We start from the raw sequence: 9,422 nt of genomic DNA, 5'->3' as shown, positions 1-9,422 counted from the left end.
CAGCGTGGGAGGAAGCCGTGAGCGCAGCCAGATCCCCGGTGACGTCAACGGGCATCACTCACACGAGCCCCTTCTCCGCCCCCTGCATCCTGCCGGCTGCCCCGGGCCCCGGGGCCAGCAGCCCCCTGCCTGCTCCAGGTGAGCGGGTCCTACCCTGCTCCCTGTCAGCGCCTGGGGATGGATGGGCAGTGCCTGGCAGGCAGGAGCCATAGATCTGTGCCGCTGCGGCACCCGCCGCGGCAGCGCAGGAGACGGCAGGCAGCAAAGCAGGGGAACCTAATGGTCCCTGAATGAAATAATACCTGAGCTGACAGGGCTGCGACAGCCCTCGTTAATAACTGGCACCGGCGCGGCTGTCAGGGCCAGGCGCCAGCGGCACCGAGGACGTGCCCAGGTGCGTGGCCGGCTCTGCGTGCACCCAGCTCGCCCTGCCCTGCCCTGCCCCAGGTGAACGAGGGCACAAGGGGCATCCTCCCCGGCGCGCAAAGCACCCCGCGCTTCGTGGGGCAGTGCCAAGGGCACGAGGCCAGCGGGTTATCTGGCCTCCGGGCGCAGCTCCGCACGAGCAGGATGAAGAGCTCTGTCGTGGCAGGTCTGGGGCCTGGAAGCGGCGGCTCCGTGCTCCCTGGCAAACGCTCCTGGCTGATGCATCGCGGCAAGGCTGGAGCAGCTGAGTCAGCACAGGAAAAAGCCAGGAGCCTTCCAGTGACTTGCAGATCTTAATTTGTGCTGGATTTGCATGTCGTTCCCCACAGGGCTCTGGGCTACAGGGCTCGCTTCCTCCTGGGCGGACCCCGTGGCCGGTCCATAAGAGCCCCCGGTTTGCATCCCTGCAGCTGGCCCCTCCTCAGCATCCTCATGCATCGTCAGTCGGGTGCGCGCCATCGAGGAGCTTGTGTCCGCGGCCAGAGCCAGGGGTGTGTTTTGTTGGGGAAGATGCTCCGGGGTGGAGGATGCGGCAGGGAGGGGAGCCAGGGCTGTGCAGGCGTCTCCCTGGCAGTGGGTGTCACAGGCGCTGCGCCGTGAGCGTGCGGGATCAGGGCCGCAAGTGCGCAGCAAAGGGGCAGGTGTAGGGGTGTGCGCGTGGCGGTGGGGAGGGGGCCAGAGGATGGGCCTCAGCTCCTGGGTGGGATGGGGTCACGGTCCCAAGGATCCAGTTGGGATATTGGTTGGGAGCCCGGAGGCCTCCCATCCACGTCCGTCCTGCTTCTCTTGGCCAGGGCTTGGGCTGCCGAGCCCCGTGCGGAGGGGGGTCAGTAACCAGCCGCTCCTGGTCCCGGACCCCGCAGCCAGGCCCTGTTCTGCCCTTTCTCTGCCTGCTCCTCGGGGGCCATAGAGCAGCCCCCCGCGCAGGGCACACGCATCTACATGCCCTCGGTGGCGGCCACGCTTGCTCATCCAGCCCGTGGCATCTGTAGCTGGCAGGGCCCGGGCCAAGCCCCTGGCATGGCACACCGGGCCGGCCGCGGGGTGCAGTGCCAGCTGGGCAGCCTCAGAGTGACCTGCCCTGGCTCCGAAGGGACAGGGGCAGGGATTAAATTGTGCCTGGGAGCAAAGGGGCTAATCAAATATTTAGCAGTTAATTGATCTCTGTCTCCTGAGTGCCAAGAGGCCGTTTGACATCTCTCCCGGCCTGACTCACCGCGTTGGCGGTCGCGGGCGGCAATGCCTGCGGTCCCCTGGAGCGCCCGCCTTGCTCCCTGCTGCTGCGAGCTGCGCCCTGCCCTAGTTTCTCTCCCTGTGCGTGGGCAGGGAGGGGAGGTGCAGCTCTCCCCTGCTTGCAGACCTGCCCACGGGGTAGTGACCCGCACGTCGCCCGTGGCCAAGCCCAGCATTGACCCCTGCAGCACAGGGGGCTCCAGGGACCTGGGGCAGGGCTTTGGCTGCATCTGGGGAGGTGGCTGCACCGCTTTGTGGGGCTGCGGGCGGCCGTGGCGCGGCTCTGAGCCCTTCGTGGGCCGTGGCAACTGCCTCCCCTTGTCTCCCCACAGGGCAATCAGGACGCCACGGCTCCTCCTGAAGCGATGGCTCAGCCCTACCCCCCGGCCCAGTATCCCCCGCCTCCCCAGAACGGCATCCCCGCAGAGTACGCGCCCCCACACCCCCACCCCACGCAGGAGTACTCGGGGCAGAGCACGGTACCAGAGCACGCCATGACCCTCTACACGCCAGCACAGACTCACGCCGAGCCGCCGGGCACCGACGCCAGCACGCAGTCCATAGCAGGCACGCAGACGGTGCCGGTAAGAGCCCTGTGGGGCGCCGGGCAGGGGCACAGGCAGGCCGGGCTGGCATGGTGACACCCCATGGCATCCACGGCTGGGGTGGGGAGAGGCGTGGGAGGGGGAACCTGCTGCCTGGGAAGAGGAGGGGCTGCATGGGGACTGGGGGCATCCAGCGCGGGGGCTCCAGCCGGTGGCACCAGACCCCCTTGGCTGGCAGGGAAGCGCTGTGGCCACGCATGCGGTGCTGGTGCCCCCGTGGCTCCTGTGCTCGGCAGCTGCGGCACACAGGGCCCTGCTCTGCTCCCCTATCATCTCAAATCACTTGTAATCTACCTGCTTGGCTGCTTCCCAATCAGATGGCTCCGGCTGTGTGGTTGTAATGCAGCTCCGCCAGGAAAGTGCTGAGCAGAGCACTTCCATCCTGGCGGGGAGAGAGGGGAGCAGCCAGACCCTCTCCTGGGCTCATGCATGCAATTGCACGCACAGGCACATGTACATGTGTGTGCATGTACATGCGTGGAATCACACATACACGATATGCAGGGAATGGCATGCACATTCATTCACACACGTTCCTGCACATGCCTGGATGTACACAAATTGCACACAATAGTGCGTGCACACATGCATATACACATGCATGAAATTGCATGTGTGCACACATGTACATATGCCTGCATGGATTGCACACATGCACCTGTGAACATATACACACACCGAATTGTGCACGCATACATGCACACACACAATTGCACATGCACATATACATGCACAGAATTGCATGCGTACGCACATACTTGAGATTGCGTGTGTGCACCTGTGAACATAGCTGCATATGCACACATAGAATTGTGTGCACACACATGCATACAGAGAATTGCACACACATACATGTGCATGGATTTTGACACCTCTGTGCATGCATGCACACGGGTGCATGCACACACAACTGCCCGCCCATGCGTGCGTGTATGTACATATATGTGCATGGATTGCACATGCACACCTGTGAACATATCTGCATATACACACATGCACAGAATTGTGAACATGCACACACACACAATTACAGATGCATACATGCACATATACATGCATGTAATTGCATGCACATGCACATATACATACACACACAAGATTGTGTGTGCACACCTGCAAACATATTTACATATACATACACAGAATTGTGTGCACACACATGCACACAGAGAATTGCACACACATACATAGACACACACATGCACAGATTTGGACACCTACACGCATGAATGCACATGGGTGTATGCACACACAATTGTGTGCCCATGCGTGCACACATGCACAGGCTCCGCATGTGCCCTCAGCTCTGTTGGGTGAGACTGCTGGAAACAAGCCGTCTGAGCGGTGCGGGGGTCTCTGCCCACCTTGTTGCCCACCTGCTGCCCCCCCCGGTCCTGCCAGGGGCCGCTGAGAGAGGCTAGGGTGGTGCCAGGCATGCCAAGGCGCGGGCCGGCGGTGCCGTGTGTGGCCGCAGCGCGTGCGTCGCCCTCTCCAGCAGGTCCCTGTGGCGCCTGACTGGCCGGGGGGCTCGTGTTTTGCAGCAGACAGACGAAGCGGCGCAGACAGACAGCCAGCAGCTCCACTCCTCAGACCACACAGACAAGCAGCAGCCCAAGCGGTTACACGTCTCCAACATCCCCTTCCGGTTCCGGGACCCCGACCTGCGGCAAATGTTCGGGGTGCGTACGCCAACCCCGTGCCCACGGCCCCGGGAACCCTGCCACCCTGCACCGAGCTCCGCGGGGATGGGGAGGGCGGCCCCGTGTGCCAGCTCCGGGGCCGCCCTGACGCTCCGCTCTGTCCTTGCAGCAATTTGGGAAGATCCTGGACGTGGAGATCATCTTCAACGAGCGGGGCTCCAAGGTGGGTGCCGCCCGCGCCAGCCCGGAGCAGCCCGGCCGAGCGGCCGTTCCTCCCAGAGGAGGATGCCTGGGGACGGGGCCTGTCTTCCTGCTCTTCTGCCTCGCTCCTGTCCTGCCCCGGCTCTCGGCTCTCATGCTGCTGCTTCTCCCTCTCCGCTCTCCCTCCGAGCCCAGGCTGTGCCTGGCCCCCACCCTCCTGCCCTTACCTCTTGCACCTTCTTGGCTGGGACGACACCCAGACGTCCCAGCTGGACCCGCGGCCCAGGGGCTCAGCTTTGCCCCCAGTGTCCTGGGCGAGGACTCGGTGGCCCGTTCTTCTGTCCAGCTGGGCAGTGCCTGGGCCGTCCCCTGCCCCGTGCAGCGCCGGCCGCCCCGTGCATGTGGACGTTCCCGCTGTGCCCTTCTGTCTCTCCGCCCCGGCGCGGGGCGACACCAGGGCTGGAGCTGGGCTCCCCGTGCTCCGCCGGCCCTGGACTGACCCGGGCCCTGTGCACAGCAGCAGCCGCGGCCAGAGCCCACCCTCCTGACCACCCTCTCTTTCTGCCCCGCATTGCCCCCCTCTCTGTCTCTCTCTGCCCTCCCCCCCATCTCTGTCTCTCCCCCTTTCTCCTCTGCTCACAGGGTTTTGGGTTTGTAACTTTTGAAACTAGCACAGATGCCGACCGGGCACGGGAGAAGCTGAATGGCACAATCGTAGAGGGACGGAAAATTGAGGTGCTCAGATAAGTGTGACCGTGCTGCTGCCTGCTGCGTCGCGCCTGGTCCAGCCCCTGCACGCCTCCTCCCGGGGTCGGGGCTCTGCTCCGGCATGGCCCGCCCCGCCCCGCGCCTCGGAGCCGCGGGGGCACCGCAGCAGGCTGGGCCGCCTCGTCCCAAGGGGTGTAGGCATAGGGGTCGTGGGTGCCATGCACCTCCTCCCCCCTCGTTGCCCTCTTGGCCCCGGGCCAGCCGTGCAAGCGTGCCTGTGCGAGCCGGGGCCCATTGCATGCTCCTGTCTTGTGGTGCTTGTGGTGGGACACGTCCAGCTCTGGTGGGGCCGGGGGTCGTGCATGTCACCAGGGCTCACGGCATTGCAGCGGGCGCAGGGGGATCTGCAAGGGAGTTTCTTTGCTCACTCTGAGAAGTCGCTGGATGAAACCACTGCTGCGAGGGCTGAGAGATGGGAGACGCCTTCCTCTGGCCCCCAGGCAGCACTAGGCAAGGTCAGGGTTAGGGTTAGGGCTACTCTGGTCCTGGCTGCTGAGTTCAGCAGCAAATGGAGTGGAGCTCCCTCCTCGTGCACGTACTTCTCTGGTGGTTGAGCTGGTGCTGGGCGCTCCAGGGAACTTGCATGGTGCTACCAGCATCCATCCTGCCCAGCTCTTATGCTCCATGGGCACAACTCTCTCCCCTCTGCTCCAGAGCTGGCCTTGTCCTGCCACGTCCTGCCATGGAGAGCATGAAGGAGCTCGACCCATGGGCAGGGCAGGGCAGCTGTGGGCAGGGCTGCGGGCAAACTTCACCATGCCGAGCAGAGTGCTGGAGCCGCGCGGCAGCACCGAGCCCCGGGCCGCCAAGCAGGGAGGGCTTCGCAGTGCATTGCGCGGCCTCAGGCTGCGGGCACGACCGGGGCTGTTTGTAGGAAGCGCAGGGTGCACGTTGCTGACATGCGAGCCAGGCACAGCGCCGTGCAAAGGGACCCCATGCCCTGCCTGCGCTGATGCTCCTCCATCCCGGGCACCGTGGCAGAGACGTGGTGCTGATTAGATCCCTGGGATGTGGCATCCCCGGCCCAGCCGGGCACAGACTGATCCCACCCGCACCCTCTTTCTGCAGGTGAACAACGCCACCGCCCGCGTCATGACGAACAAGAAGGCTGCAAACCCCTACACAAACGGTGAGCGCCCGCGGAGGGGTGGACGGGGGCTGGCAGGGGTGGTGGGCGGTGATGGTCAGCCTGCCCAGGCCTCCCGGGACGGCCCTCACGCTGCTCTGTCCCGCAGGCTGGAAGCTGAACCCGGTGGTGGGAGCTGTCTACGGGCCCGAATTCTATGCAGGTAACGTCTGTGGTGGCCGGAGCCGACGGGCAGCTCGGAGCAGGCCCACCCTCACGGGAGCAGGGAGCCGGACCTCAGACCCCTGCACGGGGGCATGGCTGCAGCCTCCCGGCAGCGCCCAGGTGTCCAGGGCACATGCGCTGCACGGCAGCAAAGCCAGTGCTCCCGTGGCTGCCAGAGAGCATGTGCCCACAGTGGGAGGCACTTGCCCCAGACAGGTGCCAGGGATGCTCCCTTCACCGATGCCCCTGTGGGCATGTGCAGTCGTGGGGCCTGCCCTAGTATCCCATTGTGGCCCAGGCGTCCCCAGCTCGTGGGGGCAGCGGTGCCAGTGTGGGCACCTCGGCGTAGCAGGCTCACAGCTCTCTCTCTCCCCTCCAGTCACAGGGTTCCCGTACCCCGCCACAGGGACAGCCGTGGCGTACCGAGGGGCACACTTGCGGGGCCGGGGGCGCGCTGTCTACAACACCTTCCGCGCCGCGCCCCCGCCTCCGCCCATCCCCACGTACGGAGCGTGAGTACTGCCAGGAGCGGGGGCAGCTGCATGCAATGCCCATCTTGGGGGAGCGTGCCGCTTGCCGCAAGAGCGGAGAACTCAGGGCTGGGGCTGGGGCCGGGGCCAGCCATCCCACAGCCCTGACGTGGGACCATATGCACGGGTCGGCAGCCCTCTGGGCACGGTTGCTAGCGTGGACGGGCCGCATGCTCCGTGCAGCCTCCCGGGAACTGCCATGTCTGGCTGCAGCAGCGTTATGCATCCCCCATCCTCTGCGGGCTCTGGGCTTCCTTGGCAGGGCAGCTGTGGCTTCAGGGTCTGTGTTGCCCCCAGCCCGGGCACTTGTGCCACTCTCCACAGTTGGCTGGGCCACGGCGCCTGCCCCCACTGTGCTCAGCCCACTCTGCCCATCCTGCTTCCCGGGGCCCTTCTTCCAGAGCCTGTCCTGCGGTCAAGGCTTCGGCCCTGCCCTGGACCCTTCACACGCCCCCACCCGAGAGCTGCCCCTGCAAGCAGCAGCCCCGTAGCAGTGACCCTGCCCATCCCTGCCGGCTCCGCGCTCGCCCTGGGGCTCACGGGCTTTGCTTCTGGCTGCTTTGCAGGGTCGTGTATCAGGACGGATTCTACGGAGCGGAGATCTACGTAAGTGCTGCCGTGGCCGCCCGGGGCGTGTCCGTGTCCCTCCAGTTAATGCAGCCAGCAAAGCAGGTGAAGGATGAAGGGAAAGGCCCATTAGCTGCAGGCAGTGGAGAGCTGCGGCCCCGTTGCCCATGCTGGGGTTGCACTGGCAGGGACAGCCGAGATGGAGCAGGGTTCGATCTGGGGGGGGTGGCCACGGCGAAACCATGCCAGCATTGACCCGGGACAACAGCTCAGAGAGGTCTGCTGACACGGAAAGTGCAGCTGGAAAGTGGGCATGAGGGCAAGGGAGGAAAGGGGATGCCGTCCTCCTTCCCCAGGGGGGTGGGATGTGCCCGGGCTGGAGCCCCCAGCCCGCCCTCCCTAACGGTGTTGTCTCCTCTTGCTGCGCAGGGAGGATACGCGGCATACAGGTATGCCCAGCCCGCTGCGGCGGCAGCAGCGTACAGCGACAGGTGAGCGCCCTGCCCGCCGTGCCCAGGACGCTGCTTCCCAGCCTGGGTTTCTCCTGAGCCCCTCTCCAGCCCTCCTTGCCCAAGGGACCCCAGGCCTCGAGAGAGAGCCCCCGCTTGGCACAACGAGGCCCCCGAGAACTTGGCACTCGTCACATCGGTGCCGCTCTCAGTGGGTCCCTGCCACACAGCCTGGCCAGGGAGAAGGCATAGGCCCCCCGTCCCCAGGGGGCTGAGGGAGGCAGGTGGGGTGGCTTCCCCTGCAGCCTTTGGCCCCCCAGCGTCTAACCTCCCTGCCGGCTTTGTTCCCAGCTACGGCAGAGTGTACGCGGCCGCGGACCCGTACCACCACACCATCGGCCCTGCCGCCACGTACAGCATCGGCACCATGGTAAGAGCCGCCACCGGCTGCCCTCCTTCCTGCAGTCCCTGAGATGCTGGGCCGTGCGGGGGGTCGGGCACACGGCCCCCGGCGGGGCTGGGTCTCTGCTTAATGGCCACAGAGAGGGCAGGGGCCTGGGAGACCTGACCCTGCCTGGCCCCGTGCATGCCCAAGGGAGACCCCTCATCCCAGACCCAGGGACCCCCAGCCCGAGGGAGGCTGCCCTACCACTCTGCCCCTGCCCAAACCCTGCTGCCCCAGGCAGAGGCACCCCCCCGCCCTTCCCCAGCTGAGCACAGAGCCTGGTGCCTGAGCAGCTTGTGGCCCTAGAGCCCCCCAACACACATGCCTCTGGCATGCAGAGAGCAGCATGTCCAGCGCCAACCGCATGCATGCGCCTGCGCGTGCATGCCCGTGCCATGCCGTGCCTGCAGCGCACCCCCGCGATGCGTGTTAATGGTCGTTTTTAGCTAGCTTTGCAACCAGCATCAAAGATGAAAAATCCCGTCTGCGGGGGCCTCAAGCCAACCAGTCTTTTTCTTCCTTTTTTTAACACCCCCCAGCCCGGCCAAGGGGTGGGCAGCCACGTGCGGGGGGCCCTGCTGGCGCCCGCCCCAGCTCCCTGCCCCATGCAGCCGCTAGCTAAAAGCTCCCATTAATGAGGGCAGCGACGGTCTCTGCCCGCGCCTCCCCCGTGCCCTCCTCTTTGCTGCAGGCTAGGAGCCGGGCAGCGGAGTCAGGTGCCTACGGCCGTCTGTGCAGACAGGCCTGGGCCAGAGCGGGGAGCCGGGGGGCTGCTAGCGGGGCCGCGAGGAGATCTGCCGTGGTGCCCCCGTCTCTGCACTCCTGGAGGGGAGGGAAGCCCCGTGGCATCTGGAGCAGGGGCCGAGCAAGCCCCGGGCAGGACGCAGCAGGCTCTGGGGCTTGGAGCCTCCCTGCCCCGGCGCCGCCTGCATGCACGGCGCAGAAGCCCCTGGGGACACGCGGCTGCCCCCGGCCCCGGCCCTGGCCCCTGCCCCGCGGATACTCACCCCCACCCTTGGATGTCGTGGAAAAAAAGGGAAGAAAATGGGCATTGCCTGTCTCCAATACTGATTGGCTTTTTTTCATCTTTGATGTTGCAGGCTAGTCTATACCGAGGAGGGTACAGCCGCTTCACTCCCTACTAGCAAGACAGACCCATCCCCACAGTATTTAACACTGACTGCTCACTAGAAACCAAACCAAACTAAGCCAGGGCAGAGCGTCCCGGAGGAGCGCGGCCCTGCCCGGGCCAGGGCCCTGCCCTGCC

The 9,422-nt window shown here is 65.5% G+C and overlaps 1 protein-coding gene across 5 annotated transcripts in view; it reads left to right on the top strand.

The window, feature by feature from the left end:
* RBFOX3 (RNA binding protein, fox-1 homolog 3) overlaps positions 1-9,422 on the top strand; it is a 189,980-nt gene that overhangs the window by 174,665 nt on the left and 5,893 nt on the right. For 3 of the 5 annotated variants that reach the window (XM_019515494.1, XM_019515484.1, XM_019515464.1), the window contains 11 exons: positions 1,992-2,243; positions 3,806-3,943; positions 4,074-4,127; positions 4,748-4,840; positions 5,942-6,002; positions 6,109-6,162; positions 6,544-6,676; positions 7,261-7,300; positions 7,691-7,752; positions 8,062-8,140; positions 9,256-9,416. In XM_019515494.1, coding sequence (XP_019371039.1) covers positions 2,025-2,243; positions 3,806-3,943; positions 4,074-4,127; positions 4,748-4,840; positions 5,942-6,002; positions 6,109-6,162; positions 6,544-6,676; positions 7,261-7,300; positions 7,691-7,752; positions 8,062-8,140; positions 9,256-9,300 — 978 coding nt within the window. In that variant the 5' untranslated portion in view covers positions 1,992-2,024 and the 3' untranslated portion in view covers positions 9,301-9,416. Of the gene's footprint in view, positions 1-1,991; positions 2,244-3,805; positions 3,944-4,073; positions 4,128-4,747; positions 4,841-5,941; positions 6,003-6,108; positions 6,163-6,543; positions 6,677-7,260; positions 7,301-7,690; positions 7,753-8,061; positions 8,141-9,255; positions 9,417-9,422 lie in introns of those variants that run through there. The other 2 variants (XM_019515472.1, XM_019515478.1) reach the window with 2 other exon arrangements.

The sequence above is a fragment of the Gavialis gangeticus genome, unplaced genomic scaffold, assembly GCF_001723915.1.
Source record: "Gavialis gangeticus isolate Ggan-Ray unplaced genomic scaffold, GavGan_comp1, whole genome shotgun sequence".
Taxonomy (NCBI): domain Eukaryota; kingdom Metazoa; phylum Chordata; order Crocodylia; family Gavialidae; genus Gavialis; species Gavialis gangeticus.
Note: the sequence above shows the minus strand (reverse complement) of the source record. Positions and strands in the feature narration are given on the sequence as shown.